We start from the raw sequence: 22,413 nt of genomic DNA, 5'->3' as shown, positions 1-22,413 counted from the left end.
TTTATGGCTTAATTCAGACAAGTTATTAAAATCATTTTGAGGGCGATATACGATAAATTACTAGTCTATCGTCCAACCTTAAGGAAATGCTGTGTAGTGCTAAGTCTCATAAAATCAATATTAGTCTTATTTTGGGCTTCATTACTGGCCCTCATCATTATGTCCGTGGTGACTTTTCTTTCCATAAGCATAAAGTTTGAGGATTTATAGCCTGGGTCCCCTCGTTCAAGGTGCTCTCGTGTGCCGGCATATGTAGGGTTTGCCTGATAGGGATTACGCTCTGTCGTCGTGATAGTAAATGATGGGTCTGTATTAGATGCTTTATTGCTGAATATAACTCAATTGACCGTGAGGATCTAATAAATTTGAAAATAAAACATTACATTCGTGCATGTATTCGTGTATTGATGATTCGGTTTCTTTTCCAAAGTTTTTTTATTCTCTCGGCTTTTAAAATTTGCTCCGTTGGGTAGTTTATATTCCTCCTGTACGCTTATTAGACTTTTATGGAGCCTATTTTGCATGCTTTGTTGGCATTCAGAGCACTCAAATTGCCCGGGTTGCTTTTGTTTGTGTAAGTCATCCATGAAAACAATTTTCGAGAAAAAATTGACATTTTTGGTATGGTATAAATTTTAAGCCGATCTTCGGGGGGGAAAAATCCCCACAGTTATTGTTTGGCATAGATATAAAAATTTTATTCATTACGCGTCACTTATAGGGTCAAATTTTTTCAAACGATAATATTTTCAAATTTATTCGGAACCGGCGTCGCGTGGAATGATTTTCAGTCTTTTTGAGGCTAAAGTTTTTCTTTTTTTGTTTGTTATGAGGCATCAATTAACGAGCGGTATGTAAATTGCCTTCTTTTGTATTTTGTGCTGGTGCATGGTGTGCTCTGGTAGCACAGCATTATTTTTATCCCAATACTGGTTTGGAGCTGAATAATGAATGCTCCTGATTGTACTTTTAAGGGGGAAAATTTTATGATCATGTTATTCTTCTCAATATTAAAAAAAAATCTGGTCCCACTGCTCGGCATCTGAAATAAATTAAACATTGACTATAATTCGTCGCTAAAAATGTCGTAAAATAACTCCTATTCAGCTAGAACACACGAAGATATCCAGTGAATCAATCATCAATACCTATGAGCCCTTGGTGTAATGCGCAAAATGTATAAAAGTTGGTCAAATAGAAGAGTCAGAAAAACGTAATATGGCTAAGGTAATTTTCGAATGTGGAAAACGGTGTTATCTTCTTTTCGTAAGCAGACAGAACGTGGCAGACTTAATGTTCAAAATAATAATAATAGCCATAATGATAAATCATTATTATTATTATCATTGTTATTTTAATAATAACCTCTAATTTGTAATTTTCTCTGCTTAGGTAGCAACTCGTATTGATGGAAAATAAATGTCGCCGTCTGAAATAAATTAATAGAGAACTGTTTGGGAAGTAAATCGCGGAAAATATTACATAATAACAGTACAGATTTTATAAAATATTGTCACTTTCTTGCTAAGTTTTATCTGCAAATGCAAGGTTGCGGTTTACTTTTTACAAAACAAGCATTGATGACTAATTAACGCTGATACTTAAATCCGAGGTGATGCCCTAATGTCATAAATTGAAAGGCAGATCATTGCATCCTTGACTTGTTAGTTAAACGGCCTAAATTTTTAGCTTATTCATGTTCACTGGGGGAAGAAGACTTCAAATACATTACGACAATTATTATCTTACAGAATATTTGTCCTCATCCATGCAACTCTTAGCAATTTTACAGAGTATCATTTTATCTTTAAGTCTGATTCTATTCTGGGAATTAGAGAAGACTCAGGATACTTATTTTCCTTTTAGATGTTTATTCTGTATATTTACGGTAATATCCATGTGTGGCCTAAATGTGACATAGAACACCGTGATATATGTCTCCCTCCTCATCCATGAAATGGGATGTTTTGTGCGTCGGCGAAACTCCTCACGTACATCAAACAAAACGTATCATTTAGCACAGAGCGTCATTACACTAATAGATCTCGGTGTCTTGTAGTGTAATATCTTCTCTTACCTCTGTATACGTTAAATGTACAGTTCTTTGGAAATAAAATAACTCCGCATGCCAGGAGGAAACAGTTTAATTCATGCACTATGCTTACAACCGTACATCACACCAGTTACGGGAGTGAGCTTAATTATCTTCCTAAATTGCCCCTCCCGCGTAATTTGTCTGTAATTAACGTCTGAATAAAGTACCGGCATTTCGAAATTTATACCTTACCTGGCTTCCAGTGTATTAATGTAAATATCAAGTATACTTGATTCAATTCTTATATCATCGTAAAGGCAACTAATTATGGAAATCACGAAGAAAAATATGTTGATAATATTGAAAGTAACCCTAGAAAATGGGTTCTTTATCGTTACAATGCAATATTTTATGACGTCAAGAAATGAGTTAATTTTGTGAGATAGTATTGAATGGTTGAGCCATTCAAGAAAACCATGAAAAACAGCATCCTGCACGAATTTCATATTTACTCTTCTGAAGTTGAAACTAAAAGCATTGAAATTGATATAATTGACGTTGTTTGTTTTTTTTTGAGACTTTTAAGCAAAACTCCGAGGTAGACGTGGTCTATTTCTGCTGTTGTTGTCAACTGCCACAATGGCTACAATCATGAATGAATCCGATCCGTAAATTCATTGTACCGCATCATTTGAAACGTCTTTCTTGTTCCGTCGTTTTCGTCCTAGCCGCAGTAAAATAGGTAGGTCTTCGAAATAAATATTTCTTAGCTGAGGCTTAAGCATTTAGAATGTTTTTGACAGGTGTCATCGCATGTTTTTTAAACCCCGTGTCCATGCCAAAGCTATCTGAAAATCCTCCCAGCCGGTTTTTTTCTACGGGCATTTTTTCTCGTCCTCCGTTCTGACTTGTTCGGCTTTTGTCTTGGCTAATGGCTACGGATGTGATTTGGTAGATTGTTATCTTTCGGGGCGCTAGCTTCCTCTGTTAGCGTCAGCTTTTATGAGGTATCTTCCGCTCTTTTGCCAACCTTCGCTACTAGCGTGAACCTTTAAGGGTGTATCGTAAGATCCTTTGATCTACTATACGTTGCCAAATCACCGAAAAACTTGAATACCGAGTACAGCGCTTCATTACGCTGGATGACTTCAGGGTCATCCTGGCCCATTCTGCCGTGAGCTCATGCCCTAATTGTTTTTACGGGCGGTGGACTTTGCAGGGGTTTAAAAGCGTGAGGTAACCTGTTTTCACGCTGCAATGCGCCCAACTAGGCGATCAAATGTGTAATAGTTCAATAAATTAGTGTTACTTATGGACTAGATTATTGTGCCTCTAAAAGTTTTGCGTCGGGAGTTTATTTCGAATATTTTGACTTCGCCTGAAACATCCCTGATTAGTAAAATCATCAGGAACTAGTTATAGGGAATTAATTACTTTGTAGTAACTTATTAGTTACTCCACTTAAATTGCTGTTGAAGTATTATTGATTACTGATGCTTGTTTTGCGGGGTTTTATGAACTCAATATCGAATAATGTATTTTTTTCTAATTGTGACCATGAATCTATTAATAGAACGTTTGAAATGTAGTTACTTACGCGTGCAGGTGTGTCTCAATAATTTCCGACCTTAGTGATAGGGAATTTATGCGGCCGTGTGTTTCTTGTAGTGGTTTTTAGTATTTAAGGATTAATATTTGGATCGAAAACTTAAGAAAATCGACTACAGCGTAATTTCGTCTGAGTTAACGCATTTTGTCGTCAGTTGTGCGATTTTTAACTTGTGAGTCTAAACGTTTGAATAAAGTTATTGTTACGGGAATTAATAATGCACTTCCCCGGAAAATTTAATCCTCATTCGGTGTTTTTAGTGAAAAAAAACTTGCATGTGAAAATAAAATCCAGTGGAAGTTATATTTAAAGTTTCTAAGAGCACTTCAATCTTTACTTTATGTGGAGTACACAGAGTATAGAATCATAGTTTGAGTCAATAAAAAACTTTGGAATGTACAAAATTTCCCTTTTTAACTGAAAGACATGTCACTACTATTTTCTACATTATAATGCCGACTACTTTTGAATTTGTAAACACAAGAAGGTTTCTTAGGTAAGAGAGCTTTTTGCACCGTGTACGTTTAGTCTTTAGTTTGCGATCCTGGTTAAATATTTTTATACTTTCGTGTTTTTACAGACTCTGGATGGAGGAATTGCGGCTCTTTAGTGACTGATTAAGGTTTTTTTTGTAGAAATTGGTATACTTTGAAATTTATGCACCTAAAATGTAAGATCTTGTTTCCATTTTTTCGGGTTTTCACCACATATGCCTGGGGTGTATGTGAGAGGGACTAGGCGGACCGCCCCCTCCGCTGAGGGAGGACAATAGATTGAAATCAGGAACCGTAATCTGAAGCCTGTAAGGCCAGGGAATACAGTGGTACTCCGTCGTATATATTGCTTGTGTATATGTAAATGTAAAATATCATGGAGTATCCTCATTTGGAATGATTAAACCTAACCTCACGGAGAATATTAGGGAGCCCTGCCCTCTACCCCTCTGTATTGAGTAACTGTGTACGTTACTGGAGGAGATTTTAGCAGGAAGAAAATAAAGTGATGTTGAGAGACTGGCTACGGAATGAATAAATTTGGATGCCCGTAAGCCTGGGAAGAAAAAGAAGGTACGCCATTGTTTCGGTTAAAGTCCATTAATGCGGTAAAAAACAAGAAAACATAGGTAAAAAACTGTTTATTGTCAAAGATTTTGTTTGAAACTATTCTCATCCTTTTTTTTCAATTTATGTGAGGAGGCAGTGGAAGTGTTTGTATGTTTCCAGGGGAGGGATAGAGGAAAGGTGTGGAATGGGAAAGAGGAGATGGGGGGAGGGGTAAAGCGAAGGTATGTGGTGGGAGGAGGAGGTGAGTGGTCGATAATTCGAGGAAAACGGCGTTTGTTTTCGATTTTGACGAATTTAGTGTTCGCCCCTCTCTCTTTCCCCCTTCATCGCCCTGCGAACGTTTTCCTGCAAGCACCCCCTTCCCGTTTCTCCCCCATCTTATACGCCTTTATCCTCGTTATTCCCTTTCTTCCCCCCCCCCTGTATCTCTCCCACCCTCTCCCCCTCCTTCTCAGTAAAGACTCTTACCTTTCTCTTTTGCCCACGAGCGAGCTCGTGCTTAACATTAATATTTTTTCTCTCTCCCTTTCTGCCTTTTTCACGATCTGTGTAGTAGTTTTTTTTTTAATTCCGAAGGCCGGGCGAGTATTGTTCGCAATGCACTAGATGGAAGATTATTTTTTCAAATGGAGGTAGGGGTGGGGTAGAAGATGATGTAAAGGAAGGTCCATTGGTGGATGCTGGGAGGGTGTGAGGAGAGGGACTAGAATCCTTAGGTCGGAAATTGTTGCATCGTTCTCCTCGGTTTTCCTCTCGTTCGAAACTCGAGCAATCGGAAAGATCCAGGAGGAGGAAGAAATTGCGTCTCCGTCCTGAGACCCGTGCCGCGTGCTTTCGTTAAAGAGGACTCGAAAAAGCATTAGTGGCATTTTTCGTCCAGTATTATTCATTCATCTGTAAGCCCTGTAAATTAATGTCCAGAAATTCGTACCATATTTTTGCAAATGAGAGACCGATTTGGAGAAAGCATTTCTGTGGTTGGATATTTATATTAAAATAATGAAATGTTATCATAGAGGTCCATATTTATTAGCTTTACTATATTCAAAAGTTCATGCTGAAGTAAATGGAGATGACGCCAAATCGTTGAAACTAGCGGTACCATTAATTTAAATAAATAAAAGATCGTAGCACTTTTCCACAAAATGTTTTACTGCGTACAACGCGTTTCGGCTTTCTGAGCCATCATCTGGTTCAAGACACTGCAAAACATTTTAACCCTTAACCAGCTCCCATCGTCTATTGACGTTCGCACAATTGTAATACATGTCCTAAAGTCCATCATTTGAAGTAAAATCAGCAGAAAATTAGTCAATAAAATATTTTTGAAACATTTTTTCCTTAAGTTAAAAGTTATAATTTATAAAATTATGCAAAAATAAATAAAAAATATTATCATTTTTTGCGCCTGTGGGGAGCTCTATTTCAGCTTATTAGCGCAGTTTAAGGGATAAAAATCACCTTTATACCCTTGAGAAAGGGAGTTGGGGAGGATTTGACATCTTTGAAGAAGGGGGTGGGAACAGGCGCACAGAGTGGAGACAGTGGGAAAAGATACAACTACGGTATGTGGGGAACCCACGTTGGAATGACTCTAGTCATAACTGTAAAATAAAGACACGTGGGAAGAACCACAGAAAACGGGGGGGGGGGTTTGAGAAGTGTAAAAAAGGGGGAAGGTAAAAAGAGAGGCCGCGTGTCGTAAGAAATGGAGAGGCAGGAGTAAGTAGTGAGGCAGGGGTTAGGAGTCCCTTAATGTTTATAAAAATGGATATCTAAGATGACCTTTCATTATTTCATATTATTATTCGCTTTTATGTTCCATAACATCTCGCCGCGCACCGGTGAAGAATTGGTGTTTTTTATGCTGTATTTCTTTTTCATATTGGGTGCTGCTTATTACCCAGAGACTCGTTCCGTATTCTTGTAAGAGAGGGACAGAATTCTATAAGGTTCAGTGTCTTTTTTCGTGTAGCCCTTGTACCTTACTTCTTTGTTATTGACTCCATTTTCGAGTTGTTTTCGTTGTAGGGGAGGTATTTTAATCCTTGTTAAATTTCGCTAGTCGAAAAAGCGACCTTCGACTTCGTATCCATTTCGAAATATTGGAGCTTCCAATTAGTAGTCTTTTCGGCAACCTATGAAAGGACTCACGCACCCGGTTGAAGTTGCTTGGTGAGGGTAGATCTAGCCCGAGGTATAAAATACTAATGATTTCATCCTTCCTAGTATATTCCTTTCTATTAATTTAGGCTTGATCTAAACATCAAATGATGGCGTTATTTTTTCGAAATCTTTCGTAGAGCCTGAATTATACGATCATTTTTGCCACCCCTTTGAAGCGATAGCTCCAGCGATCGTTTCAATGGTGGCAGAACAAAATGTGCGTTTCTCGCGATCATTTTCCGCGAATGCTTGAGGGATGGGAATCCCATCCCTTTTTCCATCACTCGGCACGTCCCTTTTTCCGTCGCTGAAGCAATAGCTGGCACCATAATACTTTTTGCTACCCGTTCTCATCCCCTAATCCACATGCCCATTCCTAGACTTTCACTCACTAAAAGTTCGTTTTTCTACCGCATTACTTCTGTGTTGAACTCACTCCCTCCACACATCGACCCCTTTGCACTTCCATTGAAATCCTTCATAAGCCTTTCCCTATCCTATCTGTCACCGAAGTAGTCTGTCACTGCAGTTTCTTGTTGTCCTTTCGTTTTTGTAAATGTAATTATTGTTTTCTACATGTTATATTGCGTCTTCGTCCTCTAATTTATGTATTGTTACCTGGCCACTATAAAATGGGAAGTATATGCTGTATGTGGTTCTATTTCTTTAAAATAAAAAATAAATAAATAATTCAGCCAATCAGAACGCACGGCTCCTAACAGCGATTGTAACGCCACGTTTCATTTTCAATTGAGTGACAGTTGTAAGTACGGGAACTGACGGAATAAGCGATGGAAAAAGAGACGGTGGAGAAGACCGTATGATTTAGAAAATGATGGGTCGAGCAATCACTCTTTTGATTCCTGAAAATCTATCGCTGGACATATCATTCTGAGGGACGGAAAAAATGATCGCATGATTCAGGCTTGACTCTTACATGGGATAGGCACCTGTTGGCGTCTGTAGCATTTCAGAAGTCAGGAAAGGAATTTGTCGGAGAATATACTGGATTTCTCATCAACCTACATATAATATAAAAGAGGATTTCAACCAAATTTAGTACATAGGTTCATCTCATGCTCCCAGACCCCTTAGTGCTACTTTCGATTGCGTTCGAAGCGTCCTTAGCATCGTTTTCCCATTGAATCATGTCATACAACTTCTGCGTTTGGACATCCTATCGGGTAGGCACATCTCTTGACACGCTCTAAGAGAAAGAAACTAGAATCCTTTATGATCATGAAACCCAAGTTCCAAGTTTCCCTCTTCTCCGGGTACTATCCTGCAGCGCTGGAAGGCCTGCTAGTACTTGATATAACAACATTTCATACTTAACTTCTCACACAGAAAACATATTGTTCGTGTACGCATGTAGCATCATGAGTAAGGGAGATGATATCTATCCAGGGATGGTTCTAGGATGGGACTAGTGGGTGTGTATCTCCCTCTTCCCCCAGTTGTTTCCTCGTGTATGTACTGTAGATAAAATAGCTTCGGGCATGGCTCTCTTGACCCCGTTTCTCGGGGAATATTCCATGCCCCCTTGAAAGCTTCCACGACCGCGGCAGCAACCGGAAACCACTTGCGCTCGTCATGACCAGTGCAAAGGCTGGTGGGTGGAGTTTTATTTGATGGTCTTCTTCAGCATTTTTCGAGATTCCTCCTGTTTGGAATGCTGCGCAAGGCAACAGTTTCGTTAGCCCTCTCTCGAATCTTGAGGAAATTCGTCCCCGGGGTCAAATCATGCGGAAGGAATCCATAGAAAAGTAAAGCTCAGCCCGGAAGCGAGGAAGCCATCCACCGTAGATTAATCGTGGGTACCAAATCAAGATAGGGCTGAAAAGCAACCTTCTCTTCGAGAATTTACGGTTTTCTATCGTCCCACTTGAAGTAATGGGAAGTGCAGTAAGAATTACAGTTTTACGACAGGGATACATACTGACGAATTTCGGCGTTTTTCGAAACTACTTAAAATGGAACCAGATTTTCAAGATCTCTTCAGTTTTGATCGATGCGCTGATTTCATCATTTTTCTCATTCATGTAGAACCTTATTTACTTCATTGGCCTTTGAAAGAATATAATCAAGAAAACGATAATGCGTAAAATTTTTCGTCTAAAAGAAGTATACGTTGCAATAAAGACCTATCTTGAGTGTGGAGTTTCGTATTTTTTATTTAAAATTCATTTTGCTTTGACCTAAAGTCGAATCAGACGTGAATCTCAGCGATGACGCATTATATTTAGGGTAAATACAATCTTGTATCAATGTATATCATTGTGAACCTTAACGACTATTATATCCTAATAATCACAATTTTTTAAACAAAACTCTACATTTTGGTAGATTTTGTGAAAATAACGCATACACCGAAATGACGCAAAAAGAATATTTTCTTTAAACTTATCCGGTTTCGGCCTTTCCTATAGGTCTTGATTTCAACTTAATTGGTAGGGAGCTACTGGTTAGGTCCTCCATGTATTTAGGATGAATACATTCATGTATTAATGTATTTCATTGCTGTATTCCCAGCGCTTCTAGGATGTGAATCCGGTTGCGCAGGATGGAAAAGCGACTTTAGTAAAAATTTCGGTGTAAAAATATTCATTGTTACCGCTCGTAATTTTCCTTTCATCGCATGTCATCCTTTTTAATCACTTTTGCATTCTCGTATCCTATACTCCTGGTAATGGCCGGAAAGGCCGAAACCGGATAATTTTAAGGAAAGTACATCGGTGGGTTAGAACGCTGAGAAAACTCGAGAACGAGAAAACTCTATTTTTATTCTCTTGATCTAATTTCGGTTAATTCGTTATTTTCACAGATTATTCCAAAACGTGGATTTTATTGTTTACAAAATTGTGATTTTGGGATTCAATGGTCCTTTGGGGTCACAAAAATGAGCCACGTTTGAATTTCCAATGCGAAAACGAGTTTTCTGCGATGTCAAATTTTCCTGTTTTGCGTTGATTTGGATTGGTATTGTCGTTGGTGGTTATATGTAAATTTTTAGCTCTTTTGAATATTTTCATGAGTTCTCATGATTAGCTCACTGAAATTGAATAGGAAATTTTGGTACTTAAGTCAATATAATCCGCTTATTGTTAATTGAAATGTTGGCATTATTCCTCCGGTTAATTCTATGGACATGTGCCATAGTAGAAATATTTTCTGTCATTTATTTTATGTGTCGTTGCATTCAAATCACTTGAAGGAATGTGAAGTTGCCTTAATTTTAGCTAATTGCATGCTTATCATGAAAGACCATTTCAATGAAATTTGGAGCCCAGCGTTCTGAAAAACGAGGAACCTCATTGAATTTATTTTTGCTGGAAGTACGAGGGAAATCTCCGCGAAATATGTAATTGACTCCGGAAGCTTGTGTGTTGACAATATACAAAGCAGCAAACGGAAGCAATATGTCTTTTTCCGAAATTTGTCATGTGAAATTGCTTTTGTGCTGTCGCAATTTGCATTCCTGCAGTCACCGGCCGTAGGTTCTGTGTTTTCTACATCAAAAAAATAAATTGTATTGTTACTGGTCACGGCGTGCATACCATTGGCGTGAAGGTGCTTTTATCGGCAGGTTATGAAGTCAAAGTTTGATTGTATTGTCGTCTTTTATCAACATTCTTTCATTTAAAAAAGATTCCATGCTTTCCCGGCGAATCATTTGGGTGAACTTCTCTCGCGATTCCCATCGGGTTGAAAACTGTTCTGCCGACGTTTCGAGCTGCGACTCTTGAATCATCCTGAGGGCTGCTGACTGTCGTTTCCAGTAAATTGGCCTTTCTGTTGCCCGGAAACAATGCTTTCGGTATTCGTGGCATCTGGAATTTTATAACTTTTCCTTTAATCCACCCTTGATGATCACCTTGGAAATCGTCGATTCCTTCCTTTTTTTAAGTTGTTAACCTTTAAATATTAGTGCTATTAATGACGAAGTCAGGCTGTAATACAACCGTGTTCCTGAAAGCCAGAAAGACATTTCATTCTAGGAAGGGGATTGTGATGTTCTTCAAACTATTTTTTTATGCGGGTTCTAGCTATTTCCCTCCAAGTATACACATTTTAAAATAACCCTTATTCCTCCTTCAATCCAAATTTTAAAATTTTAATCATCTGATGTATAACCAACCATCTCTTGTAATATAAAAAAGAAATCGATAGAGAACGAGAAAAAAAACAATGTACGTTCTTGAAAAAATAAAAATTCAATCGGAAAAATATTGTAATCACTGAGAATTCCCTAATGTCTAGCTGCTGGTTAGAGTGTTATAGGTATTGGTGATAAGAATTCAAGTTAAGTTGTTGTGATCGGTGCTCTAGTCACGCCGTTTGAAGCGTTCCTCACGGACCACTGCTGGGCTGGTCATCATTTTCCGCACGGGCGCAGGTCGGTGCTCGATCAAAGCCAGACACGCGTCCGCTCGAGGGCGAATTTGGACAGTTTCATCTGACTCTCGGAGGGCGTTGCGTCACGAAATGATCGTCGGTCGGACCGCTACCAGCTTGAGGAATTGATGTATGCGCATTCATTGCCCCGAGATTTGAGCTGCATCTCATTCGCGTCGGCCGCGTTGGATCGCCGGAATGCGCTGCAGTGGTCACCCCCTCAGGTCGACGGAATCGATCCATCGTGTCCCTCTCCTGTCCCTTGTTTTTTTCGGCGCTGGACTTGTGGACACGTCGATATGTCATCAATCGGACGAAAAATGCGATCCAAAAGCTAGGTTTTAAGGCCGTCTTACACGGGGCACGGAATTGCACAGGTTAGAACTGCATTAATTTCTAAAATGGCGTGGAATTGCGCCTTCGTAAACTCGTCAGATTGTTCCTTCAGTGCTTTGAAATTCGCCAGATTGTGCGAGTGCCCCGTATAAAACGGCCTTTGGGCTAATAGATTTGAATTATAAGCCTACGGCATAGGCGGGCACGGGGGCACGTGCTCCCCCCAGACGCTTAAAAAATAGACAAAATTTTTTATACTGCTATCATTACGTTCGTTTTGTTTTGTGTATTACGGAGCCTCAATCATTTAATTTCATATTAATAACTGTCATGTTAAAATAAAGAGAATATTTCGTACAGTAATTGTTGCATCTTGTTTTTAATGTCAAGTATGAGAAGAGCGTTTGCCTGTCAGATCCTTGTACCCTCCCCCCCCCCCCCCCCCAGAAAAAATCCTGGATCCGCCCCTGGCCTACGGTATGTATTTCCAATAGAAAAGCCGGAACTCCAGCAGGGAGAAAATGTAAATGTTTAAATATTTTCTGCAAATCCGAAGTATATCATTTCTTCCGACCAACTTGGTCGGGTGCGTAGCTCTGCCCGTAGTCATTAGGCGCTGTGACATGGCACGGGTTTAAACGACCGCTCACGTGGAAAAGGGCGGAGATAAACACAATACATATGTGAATTAAAAGTCTACCGTATGTATTTCCCATAGCAGCTGGAACGCCGCGAAGGGAAAAATGTAAATGTTTAAATATTTACTAAAAATCCATTTATGAGTTACAGCAAAATTTATTTTTTTGGAATTGTGAAGTTTGTCTCTCAGTTATAAAATATAAGTATGGGCCAATTCTGAGATGGAGTATGTGAAAAAAGTCAATTAACAATTTTTAAACATTAAAAAAATAAAATTCCCATAACGTTCCCTTTTTTTGCCAAAAGGTCTCGTTGTAATTACATCGAGGTGAATATAGACCCGTGTAGAAATTTTCATCGAGATCTGAGATCCTGAGTCTCAGTTGACGGATATTAAAATGGTAATAAATAATAATTTCTTGCGCTTTTACTGCTCGCTCATAATCGCCTTTCTGCCGTTTAAATTCCCTAGGCGATATGATGTGTCATTTTCCTTATGCTCTGGAATGAAAAAGGGATTATATAAATTCTCATCCAATCGCGCCCCATGCATATTTATTAGCTCGAAGTTGAAGCGCGTATATTAGATGGAATTTTATTGCTCTTACGAAGGAATATCCTTTCGTCAGCGTCAGGCGTTAAGACTTTAATTTTCTCCTCCTTTTCCCCCTACCTCCGGCCTCTTGAAGTATCGGGAAAGCATTTAAATCCGACAGATGAATGCAACGATGGCTCGTTCACTCACCAGACCAGAAATCGAAATTCTTTTAAGTAATTCGATCTATAGAAGGGAAATATACCTAAGTTACAACGAAAACATATCCTCCCCATTTGACAATCATCTTTTACGTTTAAAATAAAGAAAACACAAAAAGTTGCCGCCCACTTTTCATCAGTTGATGACGTCATTACAGTTCTGGTTCATTTGCTACCGATCGGAAAGAGCCTTCCACTGAGGGAAGTTAATGCTCACAAGAGCTTAAACAGCAGCGAACCACGCGAGGCCCGTGTACAAGACCGAGTAGAGAAGGCGCGCTCGGCATGAGATCGTGACGTCATCAACTTGTCAGATAAAGGGTCAAAGCCGACGATTTTTCCCGGCGAATACCTTTGGGAGTAGGCGTCGAATATAGAAACGGAAAAATTCGGATCTTTATTTTTCGAACTCTTTTCACAAACAGGTGCAAAAAAAATTCGAGAGCCCTGAGTTCAAATCCCGGGTGAAGCAAGGCCGTCGCGAGCAGTAGGTCTAGGTGCAGAAAGTATTGTCGGGTTCTCCACCGAGTAATTGGAAGCATGTCTCCTGACGTTTCGAAGAAAGGCTTGTTCTTCATCCTCAGGGGTGCAAACACTCTCCTGAAATGCTTGGCAGATACACCGTGCAATCGTATCCGCTGCAACTGATAACCCTTACATCGATATGCCCCCTTTTCATTGAAAACTTCACTCGAAACATTTTTCCGGCCATGGCCTTGACCCCCAAATTCAATTCTCGTTGCGCCAGGTGCACCGCGGCAAGTAACTGGTTCCTCTACCCCGTGGCTTGGTCCGGGGTGAGCTCTATCGTCACCTATTCATTTCAACCTTCGGATTGAATTTTCGGGTTCGCATTGATCTTTGCCAATTGATACTAGCATCGAAGTTAAGAATATTCTCATAGTAGCTGAAATTCATGATAAGACATCGATAATAATATCGTCTCGTTATTTTCCGTGGCGTTTTGTATTCGTGGATCTCTTCACCTTCCGGGTTTTCACCGCGTTGGTTTTTTATGGGTCTTCACTTCGACCTGATCACGCTTGGTGGAATCCTGGCGAAACTGTCGTCAACCCCTGACAACCAGCAAGGTGAAAACGCGGAAGATATCCGAGAATAATATCCCCTGCGGATTTGGCTTAGGCCTGCGACAGTCTCGAGTATACTGTGCGCTGATAGTTTCGAGCGAATCCGAATTATATCATTTTTCCGCCCGACTTAATCCGCTGCGTGTCAGTGCCCGTGGCCATAACGCATTGTGACGCGGCACGGATTGGCAGGACCGCTCCAGGGGAAAAGGGCGGCGAAAAACAAAAGACGCGCGGGAATGTTAACGGCACTTTCCGCAAGTTTCCGAGGAGTTCGTGGAAATACAGAGCGTCGACCAAGGAGGAGGATGGGATGGACCAAGTTGCCAATATTGTTGGCTCTTGTTCCGTGGTCATTACTCTTGGCCATTACTCAAGATATAAAATGGCGCTTGTTCGGATATCATGAGAATGTTTATTCCGTGTCTCGGAGTATAGGTCTTGTAGAATTTTAAATGCAACTTTTTGCCAAAATTTCGGTATTTTTATGCACCTTCATCAGGGATATGAATAAATATGAGTACATAATTTTGATTCGTAAAAGGTTATAACATTGTTTTTACAGTAATAAAATAAAAAATAATTCTGTTGTAAATTGATAAAAAAAGAAGAGACTTGAATTTTGACATGTTATAATGTACTCTAATACACTAAATAAACGTTAAACATAGAGGTCAAGAGAAAGAAAAATAAAACTCATTCAAATCGATCACTCAAAAAATTTATCACGAGAATAAAAATAGATTTTACCTGTATAAATTGGAACTGATATCTATGATTGATGTAACTAAGTTAATCAGGTAACCAAGTAATGGATCCAAAGCGATCAAGCGTGATGATCCCAATAGGCCCGTTCATCTCATGCATTAGTCATTCTGATTTCACCCTTTGAAGTGGCCCAGTATATGCCCTTGCTCTCTTGCTAACCTGTTGCTGGTATTTGAGTTAAGATGTCATACTCCACATTTTATTCAGAATTCGCCGGCTAGCTGTTACATTATATTTACGAGTTTATATATTATTAATTATAGGACTATATTTTGTAGGAATTTTGTGAATAAAATGTTGCGGTGAAATTGTGTAACTGGTTCGATGAAATTCCTTTTTCCTCGTTATTATATTCAAATATGCTTGTTCATTATTTCTCAGCAGCTAATATTGTGCAATAGAGCCCCATACTGATCTCGGATTTCTAATTTAGCTTTAATATATGCCTTTCAGTTCCATGAAGTGATCTTAACTCATTCAATTTTCATCAGATGCTGGGATGAGACTAGTGATACGGAAAACAACAATTTGTTATTTTAAGCCTCTTAAAATGGTAATAACCTTCACATGAAATATGTAGATTAAAGTCAAATTCCGGATGATTTTAACGTTTTGAATCAAGGCGAAATTGCAATTTTAATTGAATTTTGTTATGTAATTTGACTTGTTATGCCATGTTGAAGCATAATGGTTATTTTCTTCTTGCATCAGTCTTCCAACTTTAGCGGAGTGTCTCACGAAGGGTGATGTGTCCGTAGGTTATCTTTTGCTATCCTTCTAGCTGTGTAAATATGACTGTAGCTTGTTGATCGTAAGGAGTGGAGCTGCTGTTTTCCTAAGGTGGAACAATTTTATCTTGGAAAATGTGATAAGAAGTATTGATTTTTTTCCTGTGCGTTCACTCTGTTCATACATTTATGAATGGTTGGTTAGAGGCTATACCACATTATCACCCTTTTTTGTGCATTATTCCTCCAATATTTTGTTGATAATTTCTTTGTTAACATCTATGAAGTTCTGAAAAACGCTTACAGTGCTATGAAAGTAAAACATTGGCCATTTTCTGGTTATATAACGCAACATGCATCAAAAATCTTATGATTTTAATACATTTTTAAGCCTTTTTTATTTGGTGAAATCCCAGTACTCAATGAATATGCTCTCATTGCTGTCAGTTTATTAGGGTGGAGCCCTCAGTCCTAAAAAATTGACATCATCAAATTCTTTGGGGTATTTTTTTATTTAGAAAATATATTTTGCCTCAAACATTGTATTTTGTCATCTCTCATGTCCTAAGCCTCCCTGTGTAAGTGCATCAATTAGACCATGATTACTTGTATAGATTTCATGAAGGTGACTGGTAGTTTTATTTTTAAAGGAGAATCTCTTTTATTGTACATTAAGATATCTAGTGAATGAGTCAGAATAAAAATATTTATGTTACCCAAAATTGTTACATATGTCAATAGCATGAGATTAAGTACAAAAAGGAAGCTTTTGTCCCAAAATCAGGGTAGAAATAATGTTTCAAGTGGAAAAATCCAAGTTCATAAAGTTTTGGTGTATCTCATAAATGAATACGTACCGCTTTTCCACTGATTTATAAACCAGTGTCACTGTAGGGAAAGCCTTTATTAATTTACATACAGCTAAAGCCTTCTATAAAGAATTGAATATAATCTGTAATAGTTTGTAACTGCCTGAGCATGAGTATTTGATATGAGCTTGGGATTCTTACCTGCCGTACTGATTTCCTGTTTTTATTTATTTACAGGTCTGCATACGACAATGTTACCAAAACAAAAGTTGCCATTAAGAAGATATCACCATTTGAGCACCAAACATACTGCCAGCGAACTCTAAGAGAAATAAAAATTTTGACAAGGTTTAAGCATGAAAATGTAAGTATTGGGAGATCCATAACTTTTTCATAAGCACTTGGTGGAAGCAAGCCCGTGCTGGGCTGCCAGGACACTGGGGCGTATCCTGGTGCGCCATTGAGCCTGGAAATCTTTGGCACTGTCAGAATACCAAGCTTAAGTAGATAACTTGATTTCAATGATGTCTCATTTAACAACATAATTAACACCGGCTTGAGTAAACAAAATAATAATTAAAATGAATATAATTCAATCTGATAAGATTCAATTCAATCTCAAGAGGAGGCAAGCATTAAAATTTCATAATGTATTTATTATATTCCACGCCCCTCATTTACCCCGGTAGTCCCCCTTGCATAATACTGGCTCTGACCATGGCGGTCCACTGCTGTAAGAAGGGTTCCTGCACTGGTCCGGGTGGAAGTGTAGTGCATTCATGATTCAGCCTGCGATTTTCATTCTCTAAAATTTCCCATATTGACCCCTAACCCTCTTTCCCTCACCTCCTACACCATATATCCTTGCCCTCTCCTTCTTTCACTCTCTTTTCCACTCAATCCACCTTTTCATATAGCCACGGCATGACTCTATACTTACAGTCCAGCCGGCGAGAGTTGTCCAATGGCAGTTCAAAAGAAGGGGAGGCGAACCTTGCGCCAGCACGGTTTGCAGCCGATCGCTTTCCCCTAAATGCACCTCACACCCTCGCCTAGTCATACAAGGTTGTCACATGCATATGAAGTACATACTGAAATAAGCCTGAGCCATCAAAGCAGGGGATTCTTCCTTTGGGTCCTTCGCGCTCGTCTCCCCTTCGGGCTCCTTTCTTCAAGGAACACTTTTGTTTACATGTGATGTGGGCATTTCCCTTTCTTACCTTGCCCCCCACCCCAGACTAGACCCTTCTAAGAGTCAACGGACAACTCTCAGCGGCCGGACTGTGGAAAATGGCACTTAGTTGCCTAAGCCAGCCCGGTTGGTCTTTGTATTAACCCCTTCCGCTTTAATTTATTTTCTAAATATCGTGCTCCTATTCTCCATTTATTTTTCTGTGGTTCTCTTTAAATGGAATGGTAGTTAATGAAATGATATTTTGTCGTTTGTAATCAATGTATCACAGTGAAATAGAAAGTTATTATCAAACGTCGAGAACACAGTGAAGTTCGCTCTGAGATAATGGTGGCTTGGTGGTGTAACTGGCTAACACACCTGACCGGCAATCGGGAGATCCGGGTTCGAATCCCGGCTAAGTCAAATATTTTTTCATAGCGAACTTCATCCGTTGGTGTATTTTACTCCTATAAAATCATATTATTCCTTCCAATGCATCGTATTTCATGAAATACGAGTTCTTTTTTAATGTTGTGGATGTTTTAACGTTGTTTAAAATTTCTATATTGTTCCTCTAAATAGTGCTAAAATTATGAAAATATGATGACAAGCTACACTTCTCATTGCCCGATTTGGCATCTGAAGTTCATGACGAGCAAGACTTGTCATTTCAGTGCAAGGGACTAACTTTGTTTGGATTATTGCCAGTATTTGTTTCATCGTGAAATTCAAAATTATATCTACTCATATTCATTGACAGAAGTTAAGTACATATCATTTTAAGAAGTGAATGAACCTCAAAAATCAAATACAGAAGGAAAGGAAGCAGTTTTACAAAATTTTCTCATCATTAATTCCAGTATTTCATGTAAATATTTAGTGTATTCCCTATCTTCAGTACAAATATTCAGTTTGATTGAAATGTAATAAGACGAAATCCGAAGTTTTTTTAATGAGTTCATAAGAAAATGAAAATAATTTTTTTCTCCTTGAAAAATGTGAATTAAAAATGTATCAAACAATTTCATTATGCCGATGTGGTAATTTTGTTTGCCTATTGTACCACTGTTGTTTTCTGCTAACTGGAACATTTTTGTTTACAATTTTGAACAGATAATTGACATCAGAGACATACTTCGAGCTGTTACCATAGACCAGATGAGAGATGTGTACATAGTCCAGTGCCTAATGGAAACAGACCTGTATAAATTGCTAAAAACTCAGGTGAGGATTATTCTTTATTTTAGCTGTCATTTTGCCATTTTTCATCTCGTCTAACAGCCCTCAATATTTATTATTATTAGAAATAATGAGTGAATTTGAGTATGTGTAAGTAATTTTATGCCCAAGATATCATCAACATTCAACCTTACAAAGATACCTCTCCAGTCAATTTTCGGTCATTGACGGATACTTATATACAGGGGGTGCGTGCCCCCCTTGCGGTTCTGCCCATATTGCCGAACATTGCCACAGTAATCACAGTGTTTTTTATGTCATGAGATGGCATTGTCTTGTATATGTCTATTACCGTATTTGCACGAATCTAAGATGAGGTTTTTTTCCCTCGCAACTCCTGCGGAAAAGAGGGTTCGTCTTACAATCGGATGCAAAATTTTTGACGTCAAGCGGGTTGCATAATTTACGTCGGAAAAATTATGGACACCTGAGGTTGCCACCTGATAGCAGTACAACGAAAAATCAACGTCAAAAATAGCTTAACAGTAATTTAGCATATTTAATTTTGCGTTCAAGTAAAAAAATTCCATTTTTGGGCAGCAGGCAAAGATTCGGCGCGTGCCGATCAGTCGCCGGGTGCACTTCTGCCGAGTCCGCGAGATTGCCTGCTTTACCCTGGGTTCGGCTCCATTCAAGTTAAAGCTCGATCAACTCACAAAATGTTCGTGTGATTGGTTACAATTTACCTAAATTGTAACGTTAAAGCCTCAATGCCGTAGTGGGATAAACTGCTACAAAGTCGTCGCATTTTTCTCAGAGCAACGGTAAGATGGCAACATGATTTGCCTCTGATTAGAGAAATCGATTTAGTTGTGATTCCGTGCCTTTCAGAGTATTACGATGGCAGAGAAAAGAAATTATTACACTGCCGCTTTCAAAAGAAAAGTTATTCAGTGGAACTCCGATCTATCATACCCGTATTGATCATTTTCCCGCATTCATCGTTCGCCGTTTCTGGTCACAAATAAGGTTCCATATAGACAATGTAATTTTTTCCCGCATCTTAAAAGTATCGTTTTTCCGCATTGATTGCTTGAAGATCGTGGTCCCGACGTATAATTTTCCCACATCAATCTTTTGACGAAAATGAGACGAAATAAATACAATGTGTCATTTATGGCTAATAACTACAGGCACATAGATTAAATATTCCCCACGAAATGAAATTACCATTGGGAGAAGCTAAAAGCCTTGGGGTAGTAGCATAAGCGCATTTCCCAAGATCCGCTATCCACCTCCATACATCTCTCGCCTCCCCCCTCTGACGCTTTCCTCTTCTCCAAAATCAAACAAATGGTCCCAGCTAGTGCAGGGATCGTATTACGAAGACCTTAGCTTCGAAAAAAATATCAAGTTACATGAGAACAATAGAAACGTGTTTCACGCCCCCCTTTTCTCACCCACTGACCTTTTTCAGCCTACTTGCTTAAAGTTCCCGGTTTCTGGAGGTCAACCGCTGCATCCAATCACCTATTAGCTCAAAACAGTGTCTAACAATGAATTTCGGCAATTGGTATTATACTTTTATTAGGCTGGAATATTTGCAATGTGCTCGTAATTCAAAAAAGAACGAGACCAAACACGACGTATTTCTAACGTTATTTAAGCATTTTTAAGCAAGGAACTAGTTGGAAAAATACGATAGTGATTTTTGGCGAAACTCGATATCCTCGTTGCTGAGCTTCTCGGCAGTTAATGCGGCATTTTTTCCGAAAACAGGATATTAGGTTATTATCAGTCATCAATTTACGAGTTATACCATAAGTCTCACTTGTCAGAGTTACTGAGGAAGGGATATCTTCTCAGGATATTTTGTTCCTCCCAACTAACAATCCGAATTCATCCGCCCATCTGACGCTACGCTAATTAGAGAAGAATGGGTAAGTTGCCCTATCTTTGGGACAAAAAATTTCATGGCACAGTCATATGGTCATGCTTCACCCCCTGCAGTATGCTCTGTGTACGCCGAATGCGATAGCATAGCTCGTACGAGTGGTTACATACTTTCCAGGGTGGCTTGCCTTCATACCACGGAGTGTTTTCCGTGTGGGTTTAATAAAGTCAGGTTTCATTTTCACTAGTTTAATTTTATTCGTCTTCGGACCATGGCCCCTCCGAAGAAACCATTAGTCAAATCAACAATAAGACCTAAGTGTCTCGATTAAGTACCACTATTCCTGTCATTACGCGCCAAAAATCCTGCGTTTCCTGGGACATAGGCAACATAGCCAAACATTCGCGCATTGATTGTTTTCCCCTAGAAAATTCTTTTCCCATAGTGGAGTTCCAAGAAAGGGGGGGTCGTCTTAGAATCGTGTTCGTCTTAGATTCGTGCAAATACGGTATAACTCTCATTAAAACTTTCTTAAACTTTGCATGAACTTGATTATTTTTTATTACGATAAAAGTAAAATTAACTCTAGATATCTTTTGTCCCTGCCCCCCCCCCCCCCTTTTGTGTTTTTTCTGTATCCGCTACTGTTCTCAATAATAATAATAATAATCGGCCTACTTTGGCTAAATGTTTAAATGAAGCCGAGACAAATCAATATCTTTGTGAGAAATCAGTAAGCGTATCGTAAGATATCATTGTCTTCTGATCAATCGATGATGTGTGTGGCAATAATATCCCATCCATGGGTTTCGGCATGCCTTATATTTTTGGAAAAACTTATTGCTCTATTGTCACAATTTTTTTCTTGAAATGTAGTGCTGTAAAATCAATTAAAATCCACTTAGTCCCATCATCATACAAAATGTTTTGCAGAAGATAGAAGCTCTTTGAATTTTGAAATGGAATAGAAGTGACCGTCCGCAGTTATAGTGTTACATGGAAGTGATAGTCTTGTGTTTAATTTCTGGTGCCACAACAACTGATAATAATATTTTTGGTATAATAATTCAATTAATAATAATGTCGTCTTTATTTCACAATTGAATCTAGGACTAAATAGTCCTCTCTTACAATTAACTTGTTTGACAATCACATACATCCATGACCTGGGTGGTGGTCAAACCACCCAGGCGGGATTCGAACCCGCAACCTCTAGGTTAGCAGTCGGGGACTTTACCCCGGCGCCACCAAGGCCGGCAATGTGGATATGCTTTAATTAATAATGGTCTTATTTATCTGCAGAGGCTCAGTAACGATCACATCTGCTACTTCTTGTATCAAATCCTAAGAGGATTAAAATACATTCACTCGGCCAATGTTCTCCATAGAGACCTGAAGCCCAGTAACCTTCTCCTCAACACAACTTGCGATCTCAAGGTGAGTCCAATTTGAATCGGTTATTGTTAATTCTTAGGTGCCTTATTTCGATTTTAAACCAATTTATTGCATTCCTTTTCATTTCTTGAATGGGCATGCTGCAGGACTTTTGCTTAAATGCTGCTGGTACTTACCGAATGGTTTTATTCATGTGCCTTGCGATCATTTTTTTTATGAATGTCAAAGTATATTGGTGTTGTCATTACAATTTCATCATTGTCCTTATCATTGATTATGCATCAAAAAATTGTGACGAGGCTCTTGACAGTGGGTATTGCTCGTAAAACTGGAATTATAAAGTTACCAAAACTATTCATCAATGTACTGTTAGTAGTC

The 22,413-nt window shown here is 38.9% G+C and overlaps 1 protein-coding gene across 1 annotated transcript in view; it reads left to right on the top strand.

Annotated features, from left to right (window-relative positions):
• LOC124159264 (mitogen-activated protein kinase 1) overlaps positions 1-22,413 on the top strand; it is a 159,589-nt gene that overhangs the window by 113,014 nt on the left and 24,162 nt on the right. Inside the window, exons 2-4 of the mRNA XM_046534960.1 lie at positions 16,631-16,757; positions 18,681-18,791; positions 21,943-22,077. Coding sequence (XP_046390916.1) covers positions 16,631-16,757; positions 18,681-18,791; positions 21,943-22,077 — 373 coding nt within the window. The remainder of the gene's footprint in view (positions 1-16,630; positions 16,758-18,680; positions 18,792-21,942; positions 22,078-22,413) is intronic.

This window comes from Ischnura elegans, chromosome 5 (genome assembly GCF_921293095.1).
Source record: "Ischnura elegans chromosome 5, ioIscEleg1.1, whole genome shotgun sequence".
Taxonomy (NCBI): domain Eukaryota; kingdom Metazoa; phylum Arthropoda; class Insecta; order Odonata; family Coenagrionidae; genus Ischnura; species Ischnura elegans.
The sequence above is the reverse complement of the archived record's forward strand: the minus strand, read 5'-3'. Positions and strand labels throughout refer to the sequence as shown.